The following is a 26,401-nucleotide window of genomic DNA, read 5'->3' as shown; positions in this document are numbered from 1 at the left end:
GAGTCGATAGTCAAGTCGACGAGGACGTCGATAGGATGAAGTGGGGGAGGGGCTCCCTTCATCGCATCGTACGCAAGATTCGGACAACAAGTGTGTGGTGTCTGGGATTATGGGAACGAAGATCCTGCATACAAGTTGGACGAAGTCCGAGTCAAATGTAAAACTCGTGCAACTAGCCAGTGCCGTGTTGGTAGGTCTATGGGGACGAAGACCGTGCACCAGTTGTATGATGCTCATGACTTGCGAAGCTAGTGGGCGGAGTCGAGACTTATGGGAGCAAAGACTCCCGCGCCTAGTCGAACAAAGATTGAGACAAGATGACAAAGACCTCGAACTTAAGCGATGCACTCAGTCGAAGCCAAAGTCAGGTAATCGATTGAGTAGAAGAAAGACATAAGTAAGGTAGTGTGTACCGAAGGATCGTCAAGAGTGTGCCAGAACTCGAGTGGGGGAGAGACCTTGCATGAGAGTTTGTTTGGAACACGCAGCGTTGTGTCGAAGCTTGAGTGGGGGAGAGACCCTACACGAGAGATGTTTCAAGAGAGTTGTCCAACCAACACCGAAAGTTAGGAGTTGGGAAAGGACGCGAAAAAGAAGCAATCACAAGCGAGACAACCAAGTAGGATGACCAAGAGAAGAAGAGCACAACTACCTGATGTCAAGTTAGCGAAAGATAGTTCGAGTCTAAAACCCCAAAAGAAGGCCATGGATAGAGAAAGACCATGGGCCACAAGTTGCAAAAGCCGTGAGAAGGCAAGACAGCAGCTAGCGCAAGCAAAAGAGATAGTGTGTATTGGAGCGGTGGACGAACTATTGGAGACTCAAAAGTCGAGTTTTCCAAGAGTGCGTGCATTCCATTTATCACGCTATATGAGAAGCTAGTGAAAGATCGAAGCATCGACAGTCTGGGCTCCTTATAAAGAGAAAGCATGCATTTGGGCGTGAAGACATTCGGTCAAGTCCAAAAGTGGACGCGAGTAGGCCACTAAGAATGAAGATCATCCCGAGCGTATGTCAAGCCGAGTCAGTATGTGGTGAGGCAGTCAAGAGGGGCGAAGCCAGAAGTCGAATGTGTTTGGGAGAGGCCGTAGACGTGGGTGAGAAAGCAGTCACTTAAGTGTCAGAGATCGGCAAAGCGAGAAGAGGAACAAGCACAAAGAAGCAAGTGTTGCTTGTCGCCTCCCAAAGGTGAAGAGTCGAGGGTAGAATTGGGAATGGCCGTGCCTTGGCCATTTTTCCCGAGAAGAGAAGTCACTCGACTGGAGCAAGCAAAGAAGCGATTGAGCATCGAAGCTAATATTGGAGCGATTGGACACTCACGTAATCAGCAGAGTTGATGAGGGAACAACATCAAAGCAATGGAAAGGTTCGAGAGTCAAAGAAACTGATGAGTTACCCACCGCAAAGATTTCAAGTTTGTTCAACGCCGAAAAGAGTTGCAAAAGGGAAATTTCTCGACATCGAGTCGAGACCGCGTGAAAGAAGCGCGGGGGCAAAGGCGCAATAACCACGGAAGCAAGTTAGAAGACTGAAGACAAAGTAAACATCAGACCAAAGTCCGAGAGTAGGGCGCGAAGAGGTCATCACGAAGCGTGATTCTTGCAGAAGCTGGAGGATGTCTACGAGTTAGAAGTCAGAAGATGAGCCAAGGTGAAGATAGAGGACGACAGTATCCAGATGCCAGAAGCATAACCATCGATGAGGGCATCGACTTAGTGAGTGCGGGAGAATGTCACGGTCGTCCGGGAGCCGACCGGTCGGGAGGCCGCTGGGGGCCCGAGACGGGCGGGAAACGTGTGCCAAGCATGGGCAAACGTCCCGCACGGATGGAAATCTCCTTAGGAAGTCTAAGGGGATCTCGGATGGGAGTCGGAGGCAATGACCCGGTCACTCACGGGAGTCATGACAAGTTGGACGGCAGGATGTTGACGGTCTCTATTCGGGGTACCTTGGTGTAAAGCTCTCCACCACCCGACAGTCTCAGTGACTGAAGTGAGCTTCCCGTGTGCCGAAGAAGTAGGCACGTGGGGCGGGCATACATAGTCGAAGTGGACTAGTGTGTCGTTCGAGTTGGGATAGGCTCGGACCAGTATTGCCATGGAAGCAGTACTGCGCGCCCTCTATCCCACATGGTGGTTATTCCATAGAGATTCCCAGGTTTTCAGTGTCGACCCCAGGGGAGTCGGATTAATCATCGAATGGACATTCCAGTGCCACAGACGGTAGGAATGTCCCTAACGCGAGGAGTCCGAGGTCCGACTCTATTCGCGGGACTTGCAGCCTGAAACGCATGGCAAGAGCGAGACATGCGGGTATCAAAAGGATAAGGGCTAGGTTGTGAGTCAAGTTGCTCCTTCGGACATCCACTCGCATGAGTTGTGAGACAGGATGTCGGAGTAAAGGACTTTGGGTGCGGGTGCCACCCTAAGTCCCATGTACGCCTACTCGGGAGAGGCATACGATAGCCCATCGTGAAGGGAACGGATGATGACTTGATCTTGGTTAAGGCATCGCACACGCAACCGAGTGGAGAGTCACGCGGGAGAGCGCTGATGCGGGATTGGCCGAGGTGACGCGAGGGAACCTAGTAACGAGGCGAGTGTTAGTGAGGCATTGCTCGGGCAAGCCTCGACACCGGGATGCAGTTCTAGTCGCTCTGAGCGAGACTCTTCGGACGTAGTTCCCGTCAGGATATCCGTGTCCGTGAGCACAAAGTGCGCGAGGGTTTTCATGAAGAAGACCGAGGAAAGGTAGGCTGGCCTCGACTGGGAGAGTCTTGGCGCCGCACGGGTGTAGTATTCCGCAGAAAAAAGTCGGCCCGTGACAAATAGACACTACTACTCTTCTTGTGGGCACCATTGACAACAATAAGTTGAATTCTTTTCCCTTTTTCCATTTTGATTATTGACCAGGTTGCAATTTTTTAATATTGTTTTTCCGTAGAATAAATTGCAGGTCATAATTCTTGATGAACCTACTAGTGGAATGGATCCATACTCAATGCACTTGACATGGCAGCTAATTAAAAAAATAAAGAAGGGCCGGATAATATTACTTACAACACATTCAATGGACGAAGCTGACAAGCTTGGAGATTGGATTGCTATCATGGCCAATGGCTCCTTGAAATGATGTGGGAGGTGCCAATCTATTATTACATAGTCTTTCACTCCACCACCAATTTCTCTGATCTCTAGTTGTTTCTTAGACCATTAACTGTTAGTAAGTTTCTTATATTTGCTTTGTTTACATCAACTCAAGTATTCATGGTTGAAACTTTACTTACAGGTCACATTCATGAAAAGCTATATTGTTCTTTTTTCTCTGAAAAGATACCATGTCTATTGCCTCAATCCTAGTTAGAATATTATATGTATAGAACTCATTAGGTACAATTTGGAATTTGTTTTGGAAATCATTATTTGGTGTTTTTTTGGATATTTATGTAAATGATATTTATTATTGATTTAATGAAATATGAGATTTTTTGGATATTATTATTGTGTTTAATATAAATGTATTTTTTATTTATTTATTTAAATATATGTTTTTATTGAAAAGAATTTCTCTACATAAATAAAATGTAGTCTATATTGTTAAAATATAACTTCATGAATATAAACTACACCTAAAAGATGTAGTCTTCAACAAAAAAGACTGAAGTCATAGACAAAGAGATAAGACTCCAGTGCAATAGATGCCACAAAAACGTCGTAGTCTGTCCAACTCAATTAATTATAACTACTCTTTAAAGCTGTAGTGTTTATTGACTCAAAATTTGAACAACTACATTATAAAAATGTAGTCTTCAACAGAAAAGACTGGAGTCATAGGCAAAGAGATAAGACTCCAGTGCAATAGATGCCACAAAAACGCCGTAGTCTGTCTAATTGACTCAATTAAGACTACTTGTTAAAACTGTAGTTTTTTTTTATCTTATGTAATTGAGTTCTATATAACTACAGCATAACGTTGTAGTATTTATAGATGCCACTAGTAAGACTACATCTAAACAATGTAGTTATATATTTTAACTACAGTCTTATAAAACAGATACACTACGGCCAAACACTTGAGTCATAATCAAAGAGATAAGACTCCAGTGCAATAGATGACAGTCAGTAAAGTGTAGTGGATTTAAAATGACTACGGCGTTCGGCAGTAGTTAGAGGCCAAATTTCTGGTAGTGCGTGCAATCCTCCTATTCCTCTCTGATCTGTTCCTCCCATGGAATCTTCTTCATGAGGAAGGACGACACGCTCGAGCTCGCCGTGATGATACCATTTTGTGTAGCCTGGGGTAAACCCCTTGTTCAGCAAATGATTCCTGACAACCCCGATGTCGTGCCATCTCACGTTGTTGCAAGGTTTGCAAAGACATCGATATTTGCCATTTTCATTAGGGAATCTTCTTGCAGCACGAATAAACTCGTTAACACCGGTTTTGTACTGCAATGTCACCCGATTATTCTCCGTGATCCAATCTCTACTTGGATTGGACATTTCGCTGAATGAGAGCGAGAAATGAAAGTTTGGAAGAGTTATTGATAAAGGACGACGGAGAACAAAATGAAAGAGAGGTTATGAATTCTATGTTATTTTGAGCTCGGATTGAATAAGTTGGGAGTTTTTAAACTAATTAATTCGAAACTCTACCGAAATTAGCTCAGCCCTAAACCGAACCTCTGTGGTTCGATCACAACATTTATAAAAGAAAAATCGAAATAAACAAAATATCACAAACTATCAAAACATGTCACAAACTATCAAAGCATGTCACAAAACTATTTTTCTTATTTAAATTACAATTTCATTACATGTTAAATCAACTACACAAACTTATCACAAATTAATTAATTAATTATAAACTAAGCAACATAAATGTAATTATTAAACTAATTACAATTTCTAGGTAATAATTTACTTACAATTAATCTAAATTAATTAAAAGCAAAAAATTTAAAAATGTCACAAACTATATATCAAAACATGTCAAAAAACAATTAAAACTTAATTTTAACCTAATATAAACTAATCACATTATTAAACATGTGAAATTATCATATTAATACTAACTAATTTACAATCAATTTAAACTTTTAACCTAAACTAATAGAATTATTAAACTTAACCAAATTACTAAACATGTTAAATTAATTATCAAATTAATACTAATTAAGTTACACATTATTATTAACGTACATATTTCACATTAATTAACTAACCTAACATATTAACTAACATATTATATATACACTAACCTAACTAACTAATATATACACTAATATATATTTATCAACCTAACTAACCTAGTTAACTAAGTAATATATGATTATAAAAAAAAAACTAATATACACACTAACCTGCTAGGACGGCCGGCCGGGGACTCGGGGACAGCGGCTCGTAGGCTGGGACTCGGGGACAACGGCTCGGTGGCTGGGACTCGGAGGCAGCGGGGCCGGGGCTGAGCGCACGGCGAGGTCCGGAGGCACGAGACGACGGCTGTGAGTTTAAACCGAGTGAGAGAGAGCGAGGCAGAGAGGGAGCGAGGCAGAGAGGGAGTGAGAGAGAGAAATACCGAGTGAGAGAGAGAGGCAGTGGTGACTCGGAGGCAGCGGGGCCGGGGCTGAGAGCACGGCGAGGTCCGGAGGCACGATCGAGACGACGCCTGTGAGTTTAAACCGAGTGAGAGAGAGCGAGGCAGAGAGGGAGTGAGAGAGAGAAATACCGAGTGAGAGAGGCAGTGGTGACTGGCGAGGTCCGGTGGCCGGATGAGGCAGAGGTCCGGTGGCCGGGTACGAGGCGGAGGACCAGAGACGCACGAAGGACCGAATGTGTACGAGGCTGTGAGGCGGGTACGGGTACGTGGCGTGGTGGTCGGCGAAGGAAGAGGCCGAGAAGAGAGGGACGGAGGAGAGGGTGGTCGGAGAAGGGAAGTTAGCAGAGAGGGAGAGTGAAAAAATTGGATTTGAGCGGCTGGAGAAGAAAGGATCGCGACCTGCGTTTTGAAACAAACCCTAATAATCAGGTGCGACATAATCGCACCTGATAACTCTTCAGGTGCGACTAGTCGCACCTGATACCTCTTCAGGTGCGACTAGTCGCACCGGATTATAATTTAAAAAAAATAAAAATTTCATTCGCCACGTCAGATTAATGAAATAAAAGAGGGGGAGATGAGGCCCGCCTAAAAATTTAAAACTATCTGATGCGACTAGTCGCACCTGAAAGTTTCAACATATTTTCAGGTGCGACTAGTCGCATCGGATTGTCAAAATCAAAAGACAATTTGAGCGAATTTTTTCGGCTTCTGATTAACTATCCGATGCGACTTGTCGCATCTAAAAGTGATTTAGATGCGACTAGTCACATCTGATAGTCTTGCGCATCAGAAAATCAATTTTGTAGTAGTGGTTGCAGAGCAGATCTGATGGAGCACACATGTGTAGACGAGCTTGCTGAGCAATGTCGGATTCAAGCCCGAATTGTAGAGAAGCTCATGCTCCGTTTGAAGATCTAATTTCCCGCTAGTTTTATTACTTTCATTTTTGGATTTATTTTTGAACATGGGATGTGTCATTTAATAATCCGAGGTTTTCTGGATTGTAGCCTTTATGGCTATTCCAGAAAGGATGAATCTTTCTTTCTTTATGTTTTATTACATTATTTATGAACACAAGGTTGTGTCTTTAAATATTTCCTTCTATTGAATGCCTTGATTGCTTTTATGATATTTGAATATGCATGAATGCTTATGTCCTTATGAAAAAGATATAGAATATGAAGGTCACGTTTTTCCGTTCATATGCTATATAGAAGCACAATAAATAAATATAAATATTTTCTAAGTTATTATCTCTGTTAGAATTTAATTAGCTTTTATTGCTTCATTAAATTCTTATGTTGAATATGTTTTAAGAACTATTTAGAGCGTTGAAAGCGTCTAAATAATTATTACCATTATTTGACAATGACTTGTGCGAATAATAAGTAATAAAGGAGACACAACTAAGAGTTAGTGTTGATGATGAATTAAATTAGTGGGAGCTTCCTTAATTGGAACCTAGTCACTAATATTCGTATTGATTGAGTGGGAGCATCCTTGAATGGAACCTGGTCACTCTAGATTTATTGATTGAGTGGGAACATCCTTAATTGGAACCTAGTCAGTCTAAAATTCAATAATCGAGTAAGAGCATCCTTAGCTGGAACCTAGCTACTCTTATTCATTGACTTAGTGGGAGCATCCATAAATGGAACCTAGCCACTAAATAACCAATATTATTGAGTGGGAGTATCCTTAATTGGATTCTAGTCACTATTGTTCAATAAAATAGTGGGAGCTTTCTTTAATGAAATCTAGCCACTTGTTGTTCAATAAATAGCAACATCCTTCATAGGATTAAACCCATCATTGAAGATGGCATCCTTAACCGGAATGTATATGCTATTATTCAATAATTAAAGTGAAAGAGTGCCGGGCATGTCTGCATGTGTCCATGCAAAGACATCCTTAAACTCCCGAAGGAAGGACGCGAGTTGAGTTTTGATGGTGAGAGGGAGTTGTGCACCGATCTTTACTACCTGGTCAGGTTTAGCTTCGTCGAGGACGATCGAAGTGAGATCATCGGGGGTGTCAACTTTCAACCTCTCGATATCGTCGCGGGGGTCTAATTCCCCGAGTTGCCGTGCGTCTTTTTTATCACACGGGTAGTCGTCTTCCAGTTGGTAGATCGTGTTAACCCTTTTTTCAGCGGGCTTGCCGTCCACGCCTTGGACGTAGCATATCCTCGCCTGGGTCTGATCACCGGCCATGACGCCAATTCCCTCTTCGGTGGGGAATTTCACTAGTAGGTGATAAGTGGACGTGATAGCCCTTAGTCTGTTCAACGTGGGTCGCCCAATGATAACATTGTAGGCCGACTCCTGGTCGACCACAAGAAAGGGGACCATGTGAACGACTTCGATGCCTCCGGCAGTTCCGAAGGTGACTGGTAAATCAATGATTCCTTCAGTCATGGCCTTTTCTCCTGTGAACCCAAACAGGGGTGTCTGAGTTCGGACAGGGCGGAGCCCCCCGAGCTTCATGCGCTCGAGGGTGGTCTTAAAGATTATATCGACCGCGCTGCCATTATCAATAAGAACTCTTTTCACCAAGTTGTTGGCCACCTGGGCCTTAAGGACTATAGCGTCATTGTGCGGGTGCACAACTCGCTTGGCCTCTTCATTGGTGAATTGTATCGTCTCGTAAGGTACGGACGGAGGTTCCTCGTAGGTGAGGTTAACCTGCCCGGCAAGGCCTTCATGGGAGGCAGCTCTGAGGAGCTTTTTCCTTTGCCGGGCCGAGTCCCCGTCTTGCAAGCCACCTAGTATGGTGGTGACGACGTGGAGTTGCGCATCAGCCGTAGCTGTGACCGCCGTGCGGTTGGTGTTTGGGTTGGTACCTCCACCTTTTTCAGGCTGTGGCCTGTTGTCGGTGGGTGTTGCCGCTCCTACCAAGCGAAGGACAAACTCTTTGATTTCTCCCTTCTGGATTAACGTCTTAATTTATTTCCTAAGATGGAAGCACTGAGCGGTCGTGTGACCGTAATCCCGGTGGAACTTGCAATAGCAGGACCGGTCGCGAGACGCGAGGTTGCCTCTTATTGGAGCCGGAGCGACGAACTTGTCACGCGCCACAGCGTAGATTTGCTCTACCGGGGCGTTCAAGGGAGTGTAACCCGAGTAGTCTCTAAAATTGCTCGCAAGACGCGGCTTTTGAGACGTAGGGGGTCGGCTATCGGAAGCTTGACCTCCCTTGTTTATCCTCTTACGGGGATTGCCAGGCTCGTTGCCGGACTCGTCCCGACGGCGGGAGCTTTGGTTGCAGCTCCTGCGGCCGTCGAGGTAATCTTCTACCCCCATAAAGGGTTTGGCTCGGTTAATTAACTCGGCCATCGTAGAAGGGACTCTGCCGACGACGGACTTTAGGAAGTCTCCAGTGGGCAAGCCCTCGATGATGGCTGTAATTGCGTCACTGTCGTCAAAGCGGTCGACCTTGTTCGATTCTGTGGTGAATCGAGTGAGATACTGTCTCAAGGACTCGTTATTCTCTTGCCTGATTGACCATAAGTACATCTTGGTCTTCTTTTGGACCATGGATGTAGCAAATCGTGCCAGGAACATGTCCTTCAGGTCTTTGAACGATTGGACGCTCCCTGGTCTTAGATTCTTAAACCACTCGAAACCGGGTCTGGTGAGGGTAAGACTAAAAGCTTGGCATAGAGCCCCAGGTGAGACGTCCTGCATCGTCATCCAAGTCTCGTAATGTTGGATGTGATACGTGGGATCAGATTTCCCATTGTATGGAGGGAGATTCGGGAGTTTGAAGTTTCCCGTGCACACCTCAGCAAGGATTTGGGCGGTGAAGGGAGAGGAATGTTCTTCCACGACCCCGTATGTATCACCGGCCAAGCCGCCCTCACGCAGGTCACGCACCTCATTACGGAGATTGTGAATCATGGTGACGACGTCGAGGCCAGTGTTGGGGGTCGCTCCTTGTTCAAGAGGAGTCACCTGTCGCCTTTCGTTCGACCCTTGAGCCATGCAAGGGTCCCCATTGATTGGGGCCGTAGGGTTGTGACCCTTACGAGCGCTCAGCCTCTCTCGGAGGTCTTCGCCACGGTTATTCCGTTGGGCGATAAGTCGATCTCTAAGATCCGGCCCGGCGGTATGGGGGTGCGAGCTTCGAGCCGCGCGCCTTACTCGCCGAGTCGTTGTACCTTCCCTGACATTGCCTCTTTGACCGAGTCGGTCATGGGCCGAACGTCGGGAGGTCTCCTCTTGAGAGAAGACCGATATTGCTTTTGCTTTCGACAGACCGGCTTCGATCTCAACAGGGAGTCCCCCGTCCTTGGTGAGAGAAGTCTCGACGTCCGCCGAAATTTCCAAGCCTTCATAGTCGGGGTCATAATCATGTCCCTCGTCCATGAGGTCCTCAGATTCCCCGTGGGGGGCGTCGTGTGCAGGTGCCTTGCCCGCCAGTTGGCGGTGGTACCTTGCATTGGCTATCTTCAGCTGGCGGATTTTCTCCTCCATTTCAAGGATGCGGTCGTCCCGACTGTCCTGAAGAGGAGGGGGCGAGGGAGTGGGGCTCTCGTCGTTGAGAGACTCCTCATCGTCTTGCGCTCGGGAGCGCAGGAAGTATTTCTTCACCGCGGTTGCGTTTTCGGGGTTGTTCACGCCCTCAGAACGAACGGGTGGTTGACCACTCATGTCTTTCTCGAGTCGAGAAGAAAGGGGTCGAGCTGTAGAAGGGATTTCGGGCTGTGTAAGTCGGGAAGTCCCCTCCTTTTAGCTCCAAAATGTTGTCGCACGAAAATAAACAACGATTAAATACCTCGGGCGGTTCGATCCAAGGCCGGACCAAGTGATCGCGCCCGGGCCAAAAATGGGAGCTCGTAGACCGAGCTGCACCCTCCAGACCCTGAGGTGTGTTTTGGGGGGTGTGACCGTGCCAAAGGTTGGCTGTCTACGTACCCTTTAGTCGGGATCAAGTCAAAACGTAGTTCAATTTGTGTATGAGGGCTATCTTGGGCTCAGTGGCTTTGGGAATCCAAGACTTTAGAGTAGGACCCGGCTCGTAGCATCTGGTGAAGACTTTAGAGGGGTCGCGTGCTCGTAGCTCGGAGTTCTAGCTCAAGGGCCAAGAAGCTGGAGAGCAGTGTGTATGCAGAAGCTCGGGTCGCAGAAGAGGAGCGCGCTCCCTCTCGTGGAGGGGGGTCCTTGTTTCTGAGCCGAGAGAAGAGGAGTGCGCGCTCTTGGAATGTCACAAGAGCACGAGAGAATTCTTCAGAGAAGGGAAGTATTGTTCTCGAAATGTATCGATTTCCTTAGGCTGAATCAGCGTCTCCTTTTTCTCTCCTAGGGGGTATTTATAGTGTTTGAGGGGAGGCCTTGGGCCGGCCCCTCGAGGCCCATCAGGTGGCCGGGAGCGAGGCGCGCAAGGCCTCACGCCCAAGAGGGCGCAGGGCGCGCGGGATATGTCGCCTGGATGGGCGCGGGGTGTGCCAGGCGCGGGACTTGGCCGGGCGCGGCGTGCCCGGCAGCGGGCATGCCCAGCCGAGGTGGCAAGAACGCTTGGCCGAGGTGGAAAGGACGCTCGGCCGAGGTGGCCGAGGTGGCCGAGGCGCTCGACCGAGGTGGCCGAGCTGGCGAAGACGCTAGGCCGAAGTGACCGAGCTGGCGAAGACGCTCGGCCGAGGTGGCCGAGCTGGCGGAGGCGCTCGACCGAGGTGGCCGAGCTGGCGAAGACGCTCGGCCGAGGCGGCCGAGATGGCGGAGGCGCTCGATCGAGGCGGCCGAGGTGGCAGGGACACCCGGCTGAGGCAGCAGAGGCGCTCGGCCTGGGCGCCGAGGCGCGCGCAGGCCGAGAGGCCGGGGTGCGCGGGAATGTGCGCGCGGGCCGGGAGGTCGGGGCGCAGGAGTGCGCGCGCGGGCCGGGAGGCCGGGGTGCAGGTTGCGCGCGAGCCAGGCGCGATAGGGCGCGCTGAGGCCCATTGGGCCAGGGGCGCAGGCGCGCGTGCGCCGGCCGTGCCGGGCCGTGGGTGCGTCGGGGCGCTCGGGCCTAGTGGGCCGGGGCCCGTTGGGCTTCCAGCCGGCAAAGTCCGGCCGGCCTTGAATCGTTTTTGAATTTCCGGTATCCCGAAAACGACCGGTAACAGTGGACTCTGTGAAGCTTGAGGTGGACTCTGTGACGCTTGAGGTTGACTCTCTGACGCTTGAGGTTGACTCTCTGACACTTTAGGTTGACTCTGGGAAGCTTGAGGTTGACTCTGGGACGCTTGAGGTGGACTCTGGGACGATTGAGGTTGACTCTCTGGAACTTGACTCTCTAGAACTTGACTATCTGGAATTGGACTCTCTGGAACTTGACTCTCTAGAACTTGACTCTCTGGAATTGGACTCGTTGATCCTTGATTCCCTTCAACTGCTGACTGAGTCTCTTCAAATGGACGTGAAGTGTCATCATGTTGACTCTGATCTAATAGCAGCACAGGCTTACTTCCTCCTTCTTGAATGGGGTGGTCACAGTACAACAACACCTCAAACGTGTTCTCAATTAGCTCGCCTACGATGGACATCAAGGCCTGGTCTGAATCAAGCAATACAAGCTCATCGGAATACGCAGTAGTATCCCGAGTCTTTAATGAGTATCCCGTCGATCTCCACTATCGACAACCGATCCATGTCCATGTAGTCTACAAAATCTACTTTGCTTTCGACGTAAGACAACCGATCATTCACCAATTTCATTTTACCACCATGGTGAATTTGAAATGTGAACTTACCAGACCCATTCACTGTAAACAAACAAAAAAGTAAATAAAACACGTTACATAAAGTCATCTTAATCAATAAACAAGTAAATAAAAATAGGATCCTAAAACATATTAGATAAAGTTTAATTAATTATTAAACTAGTGAATAACAGGATCCTAAATAAAAGGACACATATCAGATAAAGTTTAATTAATCAATAAACTAGTAAATAAAACACATTTGTTAGAGGTTAAATAATCAATAAACAAAGGATTCTCACAATGAATCCAGAGTGAACAACCAATAACACAAATCCAAAAACTGAAATTAGTGGTCCCTACTATTTCGAAATTGAAGCTTCAAACCTACAAACCCACTAACATCAGACAAACACATCAAATGTGGTCCCAAGTGTTTCGAATTTAAGGCTTCACAACAACAATCTCAGGTCCACCGTACACAGTGGTCCCTACTGCATTTCTTATTTAATAACACTTTCTCACCGTATTTTGGTAACTTATGGGTTGTTGCGCTACTTTTGGAATCCCTTTTCTTCGTTGGAGACTGAGCTCTCTTTTTCGGGGACTTTCTTTTCATCTTATTCTTGGCCGGAGACATCTTTTTCTTGGCCGGAGACATCTTTTTCTCGGCCGGGGACTTCGTTCCACCACCAGTGCTTCGCATCGAACAACTTGGAGGAATCCACGCCGAAATTATCCTTTTTCGAAGAAACCCTAAAAATTTGCGATTGGGGGTTTTCTTTTTCAGACTTGTTTGGGCGGGCTTTAGTTTTAATCTTTAATAATTTCGAATATAATTATAAAACTAAATATAATTAATAATTTCGAGTTATTTAATAAATGAAATACAATTATAAAACTAAATATACCTTTATACCCTCCATACTCAGCTCACGTGAGTGAAACGTGCACCTCAATTGGACGGTAACTGAAAAGGTTTAACAGAAGGGGCAAAAGTCAACATCTACCTGAGTTCAGAGTATTTTTTGTTGAAAATCCGAGTACAGGGTGCACTTTATTAATCAAGCACTAGTTCAGGGGGTAATCTTGTAAATTATCCATAATTTTACTTTTGTGATATTTGAATTCATAGTCCATAGCCCTGCACAAGAGAAAGACCCATATAAAAAGATACATCGACCAACCTATTTTAAGATCTTTCAGAAAAATTCATTTTTCTTTGTTGGATTACGTTTGTTCATATGTGACGATATTACATACATGATCAAACTAATAGAATGACACGAGGGTCGACAAGATCACATATCAACGCAAATCAGCCATTTATTTTACTTGGCATTTTATCCATTGAGGGCCTTTATCCGAATAACTTGTTTGCTCTACTCTTGAAAAGTCATTTATGTTTCATAGTTTTTATTGTTGGTCTGTAAGTCTATGTTTGAAATTTAAATTTTCAACTCTTGTACATACTTGGTCGCAATCGGTTGGAATTCATGTCCCACTAATCTTTTATCTTGAGTTTCTTTTTCTTTCTAATTATTATGAATATTTATTTTTTAAGAAACAATATGATAGAGTTAAATAGTATATTTAAATAATAATAATAAAAATAGTCCAAATTCCGTCTACATCTTCATACTATAATATATGAGCCATATTTTAATTTGAACTATTTTCTTAGTTTTTAAATAAATCAACTAAAATTATAAAATAGGAACTTTTTTATAACATATAATTATCTTATCCATTTAAAAAAAATATGTATAGTACAAAAAAAATGCCATAGGAAATAGGAACCAACCAAGGGCTCACACTCCCATTCTCTAGAAAGACTGATCATGTAAGTAAACGAAAATCCATGGATACATACACGTATAAGCGTTCCTTATTTTTCTGAAACAATATACACGTATATAGGTATAGCGTTAGATATTCGAATTTAATGAAGAAATATAAATATTTATGAAATTAATAAATCTGCGTTTGGCTAAATTGCTGCCTTATGGCAGACAGCACCGCCATTCGATGGCTTTCCCTTTTATCCTCTTACTCCGGTGTGAACGCGCTGTATTTTTGCTGCTGCCGCCCTCCTAGCTGGCACGCTAACAAATCAGCACGTGCAATTACCTACACGCGTCGCTACGGAATTGGTTGAGACTTCAAACAGATTTTACTTAATTCCCACGATTCGTCAGAGAAACACGAGATCCTTTCCCCTCTCGAGCTCCGGCCTCCTGATCCTCTGTGTTTGTTGCTTCTTTTCAAGTTGATGATACTTCTTTGGTCCAGGCATTGTGATCCTCTGTGTTTGTTTCTTCTCCTGATCCCCTGTCGTCGTTGTGGTCGCCGAGGAAGTACCGGCATTGTGATGCGATTTCTTGCTCATATGGCTTCCCATGGTGTTAGCCTTCGAAATACTTCAGATCTAAACCCAGAACCGTTCAAGGTTTTTTTTTTTTTTTTTTTTTGTCGAAATGTCTTCAGACTATAAGATCATCACAGTAATCAAGAAAATGAAAACGACTCGAACTTTATCTGCTTTCTGTTTTTGTTTTTGGTTTCTAGTTGCTTATTTGAGAATCGCTGAATCAGATGAATTTTTTTTTTTTTTCCCTTTTTGTGTTGTGTTTTTCTGTGTTTGGAGAAGTGAAAGCGACGAGGGAAAATTAGTTAATTTTTTTTTTTGTAGGTATTTGTTTATACTAGATAGTAACACGTGCTACGCACGTGATTAATAAAGATTTATTTAGAGTACATAATGCGGTTTTTTTTTTATTAACAATTGAGGCACAAAAAATAGATTCAATATCAATAATAAAACAAATTAACTACAATTTCAAAATTGAAGATATAACGTAAAAACTATGCAACATATTGAATATTTGAAGATTGAGGAACCATCTTGATATCTGATAAATAAATCGTAAAAACGATTAAAAAAAAATATGTAAAAATGTACAATATAAAGAAGTCATTGTGTACACACTAAACATCAAGAACGTTGGACCCCCGAGATCAATAGGTAGAGGAATGGTAACTTTAAATATATAATGACAAAGTTGATTAAAAATAATACATATTTGTTATTGAAATTACCTAGTTCTGAGTAATATGTTTGTAGAACTACATTTGAACGAGTTTTAGTGTATTCATCGATATATTAACGCAACAAGAACCTTTTAACAAAAGAAAAGAGCATATAGAAATTTCATTAGCAATCTATGACCTCAACACCATCGCCTGTTTCATGCCTCCCTCGCCAAAGAGCCCTCTCCTCCCTCGCTCATATTTCGCCTCTTCAACGTCGTGGCGTCTCATCTCATCCCTTAAGATTATAAGTGGCATATGTATACCAGGGGAATCAACTGTGAAGACGGCACTTAGTAATGAAGAGAAAAATCCAACCAACAAGCTGCACGCAACCGAACAAGATGGAAATTTCGGTACTTTGCTCCTCAACTACTTTACCCACTTAAATAACTGCACTTCACAATACTCTACCGATTAATATATATAGATGTTCTCGACTATATATATATATATATATATATATATATATATATATATATATATATATATATATATATAAGCTATCCTCGTGTCCATGTACATTCTCTCTTTTTTTCCCTACGTGAATGTACTCTGGGCATACTATATGATATAGTCATTCCTTTCTAAATTTTCAAGGAAAGTAATATAAAATAGGACACCGAAAAAAAAAAGAGGCATAAACTCACATCAGTCACATGTGGATTGGACAGATAAAATAAATTAAAAAGAGAGAAAAAAAAACCAAAAATGAATTTGCAGGAGCTTATTTAGAAAGTTTCCAGATTTAAGCAAGAACGAATAATGTTCTTGTTTCTCTCTCTAGCTGTTTGAATGGCCATCAACAGAGTGAAGAGTGTCGAACTTGTTTAAAAAGCCACTTCAACTTCAAAGCAGCAATCATGTGTTCTTCGGCGGTGCGCTTCTAAAAAACATGCCGACCATATGAGGATTTTACATGGTCCAAAGGTTTTGACGCAGATCATCATAACTGAGGGACAAAATTTTGTGAACTCGGGTTAGCTCGGAGCTCACTCCGACCTTGGAGTTAAGATCGCGAAGAACTCTTTCCCATTCAAAGACCGTCTTCTCTTTCGTTGCCAACAGCCCAGCGATGGCTGAGATAGCAAGAGGCGGGCCTTGGCATTCACTAACCCTATATACCTTTTGCATTGACTCCCATAAGGCATTCATCATATGACCTTCAAAGAAGTTGACAATGAGTCAATGAAAAAATGTAATCGGACAAACCAAAACATTAGCTTCGAAAAGAAAGAAAAAAAGTTACCTACCTCAATGATATGTGGCTCTGCTTTGTTCATAGAATATGTGTGAAAGCCTTCTCACCAGTCTCCAATTTGTTCTCGCCCACCTTTATACAATGATTTCACTCACACAATAATCTTGTCGTGAAATCGGCATGGAAGTTTGAATCTCAACAACATTTTTCCGTAAGTTCCGCTCTGATGCACTTTTTTTGGCTCCAACCACATGATGTTACTGATATATAGGAGTAAATGGACCCTTAAAGAGAGGAGAAAATGTAAGCTTAATGTGAGATTATTCGTAAGCTAATTAACTATATCAGCGAGAAAACAAAAACACTCACGAGGGCAGCGATGTCATTCTCTATCAGCGCGAGTGATCACCATTCCGCAAGAGAAACTATTTCAAAAATCTCAATTACCAAGTCCAATTAAAAAATAAGTCTTGACAAAAGAAACCCAAGTAAAAACTTCATAGATACAATTTCTTTGTACACTCTCTTTTTTATTTTTCAACAGAACAGTAATCTGATACATGCACAGAGCCAATAATCAGATTTCTATATACTTCTAAAGAACTATAAACAAAGATTTTAACATCTCTACCTGTTTTTCCATTCATTCATATAATCATCGAGACAATGAGACACAAGCTTAACAACAAAATATTATGTGGTCCTTTTGAGAGCTTATAATAGGCCAACCAAAGTAGAAGTGATAAATCAAACACTTAAATAGAAAGCGGTGAAAGAATCCACTTTGACTCTCGACACCAAAAATTAAAAAATCGCTCAGGTTTGCAGAACCAAGCCTATCCATATAATCAACAATAAATCTCTTTATTCAATCCTCACGAGGAAACAAAGATTATAACCTTCAATTTTCATACAAACATAAGGAAAAATAGAGCATTTGAAACCCAATCAGCAATGGAAAGAAACCGAGTTTGAAGAACCAAGCCTATCCATATAATGGACATAATTTTTTTTATAACTGTGGTGTCTAGGTTAACCCGACATAATAAATCTCTTTACTCAGATCATCACGAGGAAACAAAGATTATAACCTTCAGTTTTTCATCCTAACATTAAGCAAAAATAGAGCATTTGAAACATCACTCAGATAAGGAAAGAAACAAAGTTCTTAGAACCAAGCCTATCCATATAATTTTTTTTGAAACAGTAATATATTTTTTTTGGGCCATCAATTTAAGAAAAGAAAGGAGAAAAATAAGAAACAAGAAACAAATCTTGACGAATAACAAACCAAAACTTTTTTTTAAAACACTGATACAAAAACATAGTCAAAAGGCATATTCAGGGGACTAAAACGAACACAAAATTCAGGACAACATACAGATATTAGCTACAAAAAACCAGAGCAGCTAAATAAAATCCGAGACCAATCCTATCGCAATCATGATAATGAATAAACACACTATAATCTAACAACTGTCATGTTGATTTTACACCCTGTTGTTTAAAGCCACCCCTCCTCCGAAGATGCTCCTCTGTCAAGAGCCTCGTTGGCCACAGTTGCTGCGGTGTGCTGTGCCACAGCGTATCCGTACCCGCCACCATACCCTCCTTGGCCCCCGTGGTGGACCCCGTTCCACTGGTTGCTTAAATCTCCTCTCCACTGTCTGTGGCCGGGGGTGCGACCCCATGAAAGACGAACTGTTTGCTTGCCAATCACAGTACCGTTAAGCGTATGTATTGCACTTTCAGCATCTTTCCTGTTGGCGAATTGTACAAAACCGCAGGCTTTCCCGGGAGGAATTTTCACAGAGACAACTTCACCAAACTGAGAAAATGGCTGCCTAAGGTCCTCATCGGTGACATAAGAATCAAGACCTCCCACAAATATAGTTGTGTTAGACTCTCCCTCAGACTGCCCTTGCCCGGCAACACCATTCGAACCTTGCCCGCCAGCCAACACCACAGCTTGTGATCCATACTGTGGCTGAAACCCAGTGGACTTCTTGGGCGTAGCGACGCCGATGCGCATAGCTCTGCTCGAGCAGTAGACTCCGTTCATCTCGGTGATGGCTCTCGACCTCTCGGTCTCGTCGCTGAACCTGACGAAGCCGTAGCCTTTGGACCGCCCCGTGTTGGCGTCGATGACCACCTTGGCTCCCTTGACGGACGAGAATCTGGCGGAGAACGTGTCTCGGAGCATCGAGTCGGTCACGTCCGCGGCCAAGTCTCAGACGAAGATCGAGAGGTCAGAGCCGGCCTCGGACCGCTTCTCGCCGCCCTGGCTGAACGTCGCCCTCAGCCTGAAAGCCTGCTCTGTGCTCGGCATCAGCGACCCGTTGTAGCTCTGGAGGACTTTCTCCGCGGCCGCTTGGGAGTAAAACTCCACGAATCCGTACCCCTCGGATTGCCCCGTCTGCTTGTTTCGTATCACCTTCACCGAGTAAACCTGTCCGGTGGGAGCGAAGCAGGAGTGGAGGTAGGCCTCGTCCATCCATGGGAAGAGGTCGCCGGCCCAGAGAGTGCGGATCTCGTCCTGCTTGTGCTGCTTCATGTCGCTCTGGTATCCGCCGCCGCCATACGGGCTCTGGTAAGGGTTGTGGTGTCCGTACGCCGCCATGTAGTGCTGCGGAGGGTACATCATCTGCTGCTGCTGCTGCTTGCATCATCACCATCGCCGCCGCCGGGTACTGCATCCCCATCCACTGCTGCTGCTGCTGCTGTTGCCACGGCGCCGCCGCCGCCGACGGCTGCCGGGCCAGATCTCCGGCGCCACCGTTGCTGCTCGCTTGCTGCTGTTGTGCCATCTCCTCCTCAGATTATACCTCTATATCTATACGTGTGTGTATATATATAAATATATATATATATATATATCTTTCCTCTCTATCTATATGTGTGTATATCTATATTATTTGAGACTTGAGAGAGGAGAGGCTGAGCAATGAAGTGAAGGAGAAGGAGGAGGGGAAAAGAGAGCCTATCCATATAATCAACATGATAAATCTCTTTACTCACATCATCAAAACGAAACAAAGATTATAAACTTCAAATTTCGTACCAACATAAAGGAAAAAAAAAAAGAAGAAAAATTACCATATCTAGCCCATAACTGAGGCTCAACCCCGCTACATTCTCTGATCAAGATTGGTAGTTTAAGGTTCAGCGTTTTCAGATCCGTGTCATGGTCATAACAGTAAACCCAGTTCTTAAGCTCTCAAACCTAACGTTTTACTATCCCAGTCCTTCAATCCCTAGATCAAGCACTTCAAATTTGAGAATCACAATTCAAATCGATTCCACACTCAGTAAGTTTATCAGCTTTATATAGTTACGGAACTTCAAAACCAAAATCAATCAATTCAACAAAAGAAACAGAAGTAAAACCCCAACCCATACTTGATTCCAAAAACGTCAATTGACGAGTCCAATTCTAAAAATCACTGTATACATAAGATACCCAATTAATAATAAAATCAGAGTAGTCGTAATAATAAATCCAGATCTTTAAGTTCTCAAACTTAGCATTTTTATCATTCCCGTCCTTCGATTCCCAGACCAAGCACGTCAAATATAATAATAACAATTTTTTTTAAAAACAAGAATCATAATAATAACTATTCAAAATCGATTCCACAAACCTTATCGTTAATCATGAGAATCATCGACACCACGTGCTGGAACGTTCTCCAAGTACTGCTGGACCTCAAGAACCATAACACTATGCAAAGGCACGGGCTTCCTTTGTCCCTTTACGAACATAGAAACCAGCATTAGAGTCTAATAAAATTTAAATGGTAAGGGAGAGTCATAGCATGTATATAACTTATCAGACAAATTGGAAAATAAGAAATGAATAATTAACCTTTAATAAGATTCAGATGTTGCTTTACTGGAACTTGATTTCAGGGATGTGGGCAATCTTATGCCAATCTTGCCATTTATCTTTCTCACACCGTTGCTTCAACAAAGGAGCCAATATGTGGATTGATAAAACAGAGAGAGAAGCGGGTTCAACAACCACCTGATCATCACCAAAGAGGAAGAGTGATTAATAGAATAAAGACTGGAAAAATATATTTTACATTAAGATCAAATCATTAAATTGTTGAGAAATTTGATTGCTTTTCCCCACCTATGAATAGCATTCCAAGAGCGTTCTTGCTCCAAATGATACAATGATATTGCTGCTCTGAATGGCTGGGAATATACAAAGTGAACTCCTTGGCTACGAATTACGGCCTAAAATCTGTCTGAAGAGAGATCGAATTGGGGATGCTTGAAGATGAGCCAGATAGTACGATAAAAATAAAAAATAAAAAGCTTTGTTTTGCAACAATGGTGGGAAAGCATACCCATTCTCGCGAAACTGTTTGTTCACAAAGAAAAAAAACATCAACACTTTCATTATGAATAAAGAACAAAGCGAAACATTTAGTTAACCCACTTCTAGAAGAACAAAAGAGGCTCAAACCCTAAAATCTCCGACTTTAAAATTCGAAAGCGAAGAGAGGCTTACCATAAACAACTCAGGCATAGTGTACCGCCTATCTCTCCCTCTAACACAGACGGTTTTTTTTCCTCTTTGAATCGGTTTGGTAATCAAATGGAAGAGGTACGAAAGTAAGGTGGGCGAGAGTGGACATGAAACTGGTTTGTGACGATTGGAAAGGTGCTGAGCGAACTAAAAGCCCGGTTATTGAGCGAAAAAAAAAAAACAAAAGGAAAAGAAAAATAAAGCTTACATGTCTTATTATAATTGGATAAAAACGTTATGAACAGTGATTTCGGATTCTTACTATTGCTTGCCAATCACAGTACCGTTAAGCGTATGTATTGCACTTTCAGCATCTTTCCTGTTGGCGAATTGTACAAAACCGCAGGCTTTCCCGGGAGGAATTTTCACAGAGACAACTTCACCAAACTGAGAAAATGGCTGCCTAAGGTCCTCATCGGTGACATAAGAATCAAGACCTCCCACAAATATAGTTGTGTTAGACTCTCCCTCAGACTGCCCTTGCCCGGCAACACCATTCGAACCTTGCCCGCCAGCCAACACCACAGCTTGTGATCCATACTGTGGCTGAAACCCAGTGGACTTCTTGGGCGTAGCGACGCCGATGCGCATAGCTCTGCTCGAGCAGTAGACTCCGTTCATCTCGGTGATGGCTCTCGACCTCTCGGTCTCGTCGCTGAACCTGACGAAGCCGTAGCCTTTGGACCGCCCCGTGTTGGCGTCGATGACCACCTTGGCTCCCTTGACGGACGAGAATCTGGCGGAGAACGTGTCTCGGAGCATCGAGTCGGTCACGTCCGCGGCCAAGTCTCAGACGAAGATCGAGAGGTCAGAGCCGGCCTCGGACCGCTTCTCGCCGCCCTGGCTGAACGTCGCCCTCAGCCTGAAAGCCTGCTCTGTGCTCGGCATCAGCGACCCGTTGTAGCTCTGGAGGACTTTCTCCGCGGCCGCTTGGGAGTAAAACTCCACGAATCCGTACCCCTCGGATTGCCCCGTCTGCTTGTTTCGTATCACCTTCACCGAGTAAACCTGTCCGGTGGGAGCGAAGCAGGAGTGGAGGTAGGCCTCGTCCATCCATGGGAAGAGGTCGCCGGCCCAGAGAGTGCGGATCTCGTCCTGCTTGTGCTGCTTCATGTCGCTCTGGTATCCGCCGCCGCCATACGGGCTCTGGTAAGGGTTGTGGTGTCCGTACGCCGCCATGTAGTGCTGCGGAGGGTACATCATCTGCTGCTGCTGCTGCTTGCATCATCACCATCGCCGCCGCCGGGTACTGCATCCCCATCCACTGCTGCTGCTGCTGCTGTTGCCACGGCGCCGCCGCCGCCGACGGCTGCCGGGCCAGATCTCCGGCGCCACCGTTGCTGCTCGCTTGCTGCTGTTGTGCCATCTCCTCCTCAGATTATACCTCTATATCTATACGTGTGTGTATATATATAAATATATATATATATATATATCTTTCCTCTCTATCTATATGTGTGTATATCTATATTATTTGAGACTTGAGAGAGGAGAGGCTGAGCAATGAAGTGAAGGAGAAGGAGGAGGGGAAAAGAGAGCCTATCCATATAATCAACATGATAAATCTCTTTACTCACATCATCAAAACGAAACAAAGATTATAAACTTCAAATTTCGTACCAACATAAAGGAAAAAAAAAAAGAAGAAAAATTACCATATCTAGCCCATAACTGAGGCTCAACCCCGCTACATTCTCTGATCAAGATTGGTAGTTTAAGGTTCAGCGTTTTCAGATCCGTGTCATGGTCATAACAGTAAACCCAGTTCTTAAGCTCTCAAACCTAACGTTTTACTATCCCAGTCCTTCAATCCCTAGATCAAGCACTTCAAATTTGAGAATCACAATTCAAATCGATTCCACACTCAGTAAGTTTATCAGCTTTATATAGTTACGGAACTTCAAAACCAAAATCAATCAATTCAACAAAAGAAACAGAAGTAAAACCCCAACCCATACTTGATTCCAAAAACGTCAATTGACGAGTCCAATTCTAAAAATCACTGTATACATAAGATACCCAATTAATAATAAAATCAGAGTAGTCGTAATAATAAATCCAGATCTTTAAGTTCTCAAACTTAGCATTTTTATCATTCCCGTCCTTCGATTCCCAGACCAAGCACGTCAAATATAATAATAACAATTTTTTTTAAAAACAAGAATCATAATAATAACTATTCAAAATCGATTCCACAAACCTTATCGTTAATCATGAGAATCATCGACACCACGTGCTGGAACGTTCTCCAAGTACTGCTGGACCTCAAGAACCATAACACTATGCAAAGGCACGGGCTTCCTTTGTCCCTTTACGAACATAGAAACCAGCATTAGAGTCTAATAAAATTTAAATGGTAAGGGAGAGTCATAGCATGTATATAACTTATCAGACAAATTGGAAAATAAGAAATGAATAATTAACCTTTAATAAGATTCAGATGTTGCTTTACTGGAACTTGATTTCAGGGATGTGGGCAATCTTATGCCAATCTTGCCATTTATCTTTCTCACACCGTTGCTTCAACAAAGGAGCCAATATGTGGATTGATAAAACAGAGAGAGAAGCGGGTTCAACAACCACCTGATCATCACCAAAGAGGAAGAGTGATTAATAGAATAAAGACTGGAAAAATATATTTTACATTAAGATCAAATCATTAAATTGTTGAGAAATTTGATTGCTTTTCCCCACCTATGAATAGCATTCCAAGAGCGTTCTTGCTCCAAATGATACAATGATATTGCTGCTCTGAATGGCTGGGAATATACAAAGTGAACTCCTTGGCTACGAATTACGGCCTAAAATCTGTCTGAAGAGAGATCGAATTGGGGATGCTTGAAGATGAGCCAGATAGTACGATAAAAATAAAAAATAAAAAGCTTTGTTTTGCAACAATGGTGGGAAAGCATACCCATTCTCGCGAAACTGTTTGTTCACAAAGAAAAAAAACATCAACACTTTCATTATGAATAAAGAACAAAGCGAAACATTTAGTTAACCCACTTCTAGAAGAACAAAAGAGGCTCAAACCCTAAAATCTCCGACTTTAAAATTCGAAAGCGAAGAGAGGCTTACCATAAACAACTCAGGCATAGTGTACCGCCTATCTCTCCCTCTAACACAGACGGTTTTTTTTCCTCTTTGAATCGGTTTGGTAATCAAATGGAAGAGGTACGAAAGTAAGGTGGGCGAGAGTGGACATGAAACTGGTTTGTGACGATTGGAAAGGTGCTGAGCGAACTAAAAGCCCGGTTATTGAGCGAAAAAAAAAAACAAAAGGAAAAGAAAAATAAAGCTTACATGTCTTATTATAATTGGATAAAAACGTTATGAACAGTGATTTCGGATTCTTACTTATAATATTTTAATAGATAAGGAGAGAGATTTTGTAAATATGCTTGAAGAAAATAAACTCCCAAATTCCAAGAAAATCCTTGGTCTCGTGACAAAAATTTGCATATTTAAGAAACTCCACGTCAGCTTCGAGCCTTGACATAATCTCGGGTTTCAAGCTCCCGTAGGCCTCAATTCCACCGCCGCGTTTGGAGTCAAAAAAGCTAATTTCGTTGTCGTAATTCAACGCCGCCGCGCTGACCCACGCAGGCTCGCCCCACCCAAAGTCGGCATCGTAAAGAGGAAATCTGCAGAGACTGTTGAAGCTATACTCGAGAAACTCGCCGCCTTCCATCTCTACCCTCCTCATTTCTTCCACCACAGGCTTCAGATTCGGGTCCTCCCCGGATTCCCTCATCTTTTCGAGAAACTCCTTGTCCACTTTCCTTATCTCCTCCCTTATCCTCTTCGCGACTTCTCCGCCGTCGGCGACGACGCTGCCGCGGATGATCGTGAACGCATCGCGGTGGATGTTTCCGAAGGAGCTCATCGTGAGCGGCGGGTCGAGCTTCTGTTTGATATTCACCGGGTGGGCCAACATGATCACCCTCTCTCTCTCTTCCTCGGCCCCGTCCTCGCTCGCCGAGAGAAGGTGAGAGAGTATGAAAACCGACAATGCCTCGACCCGGGAGACCCAGCTACCGTACTTTGCCCTAATCGCCTCGATCGCCGGAGCGTCGAATGAGAACATCTGCAACGTGACCTGGGTCGTGATCGATAAGGTGGGGTCCAGAACTAGCTCGTCCCGAGGAGGGAATAGCTCCGCCGACGCGAAAACGGGCTTCTCGATGGCGGTTGAGCCGCCCCGGGATAAGGCGGCCAAGGACTTGATGAAGCTGATGAGAGAGAGACCATCGCCGAGCTGATGGGAGACGCAGATTCCGACCGCCACGCCTCCGCCGGAGAACATGTTGAGTCGGATTCCGGCGTCGAACTCGTTCATCTTGTTGACTTCGAACGGAAGGAACTTCGAGAGCTCGCTAGGGTTAGGGTTTTTTATTACCTCGGAGAGCTCGTGAGGGCTCACGACTCGGGCCTCGGAGAAGGAGATTCCCTCGTCATTGCAGTCGACGAACCGGTCTTTTCTGACACGGCCGGCGAGCGGGTAATACAAGGCTAGGACGTCAGAGAGAGCCTTCTTTATTCGGTTCGATATCTCGCTGATCCCAGGCTCGTCGGCTCGGTCGTTTTTCAACTCGTAGAAAAAGATTAGAGGACTGTACATTTTGGGAGATATTTGGTCGAGATAAGAGATTGTGTAGCGGCGTAGATGGTCAGGTGTTTCTGACGACGGTGTGATGATCTCTTCCGAGGTTACTTCCACTTCAATCTTCATTTCTATCGAAACTCTAATATTTTTGTATTCCGTAACTTCGAGGTGGTATGTATATCTTCTGAATTACTTTGGTTTTTCTATAAATATTACGCTACCATGCCCACATATAGATTTGATTGAAGACGGATATTATAATAAATGAATCTTTGAAGTTTTCTAAAAGGAATTATTTAGCAACTTTGTAGAGCAACTCTTTTCCTTTTTTGTAATTTTTTTTTTTTCGTCTTAAAGTTTGAAATAAGTATTTGTCATCGTTTATCTGATTAAGATATCTAACTTTCACGTGGTATTTATTTCTTGGTGTCACTAGAAACTGTCTATTAATTGCTAAATATATGTGTGGGCGGGGTGGGTTTTGGAAAGATTTGTAGGTATGTGGATAGGATTGATTAATACTCTGTGAGTGTGCTCATATGACTGTAAGCAAGCTATCAATTTGAGATAAGGTATCGATTGCCAATGTCATCTTTAACACTCCTCTTCGTCGGTTCATTTAATTAATATTGGATTTTGGGTTTAATTTGGTCTTTTAGCTGATTATTAATAGTAATTATTGACTGATAC

At 43.9% G+C, this 26,401-nt stretch overlaps 1 protein-coding gene and 1 pseudogene across 2 annotated transcripts; both read right to left on the bottom strand.

Annotated features, from left to right (window-relative positions):
* Window positions 1-17,849: 17,849 nt before the first annotated feature.
* LOC149387691 (uncharacterized) lies at window positions 17,850-23,122 on the bottom strand (annotated as a pseudogene). Its single transcript, XR_016300631.1, has 7 exons — window positions 22,761-23,122; window positions 21,368-22,644; window positions 21,188-21,252; window positions 20,924-20,937; window positions 20,462-20,592; window positions 20,210-20,318; window positions 17,850-19,387 (listed from the first exon to the last, which is right to left on the bottom strand). The product of XR_016300631.1 is annotated as an uncharacterized LOC149387691 (transcript).
* A 159-nt stretch (window positions 23,123-23,281) lies between these two features.
* Window positions 23,282-25,837, bottom strand: LOC149387690 (akuammiline synthase 2-like). The gene is made up of 4 exons (XM_089622220.1): window positions 24,556-25,837; window positions 24,020-24,033; window positions 23,558-23,688; window positions 23,282-23,414 (listed from the first exon to the last, which is right to left on the bottom strand). Exons 1-4 carry the CDS (start codon window positions 25,835-25,837, stop codon window positions 23,282-23,284), a joined length of 1,560 nt encoding a protein of 519 aa, XP_089478346.1.
* Window positions 25,838-26,401: the final 564 nt, after the last annotated feature.

Source organism: Urtica dioica, chromosome 8 (genome assembly GCF_054948205.1).
Source record: "Urtica dioica subsp. dioica isolate 48M chromosome 8, U.dioica_male_clone48M_v1_H2, whole genome shotgun sequence".
In the NCBI taxonomy this organism is placed as follows: Eukaryota; Viridiplantae; Streptophyta; class Magnoliopsida; order Rosales; family Urticaceae; genus Urtica; species Urtica dioica.
This window is presented reverse-complemented; position numbering and strand designations above follow the sequence as displayed.

What these genes read in the sequence shown, in the direction of transcription:
- LOC149387690 (XM_089622220.1), bottom strand. Translation starts at nt 25,837, where the DNA reads ATGAAGATTGAAGTGGAAGTAACCTCGGAAGAGATCATCACACCGTCG. An exon ending in ATCCCTGAAATCAAGTTCCA is followed by an intron (nt 23,415 to 23,557) that starts GTAAAGCAACAT and finishes ATGTTCGTAAAG; the next exon opens with GGACAAAGGAAGCCCGTGCC.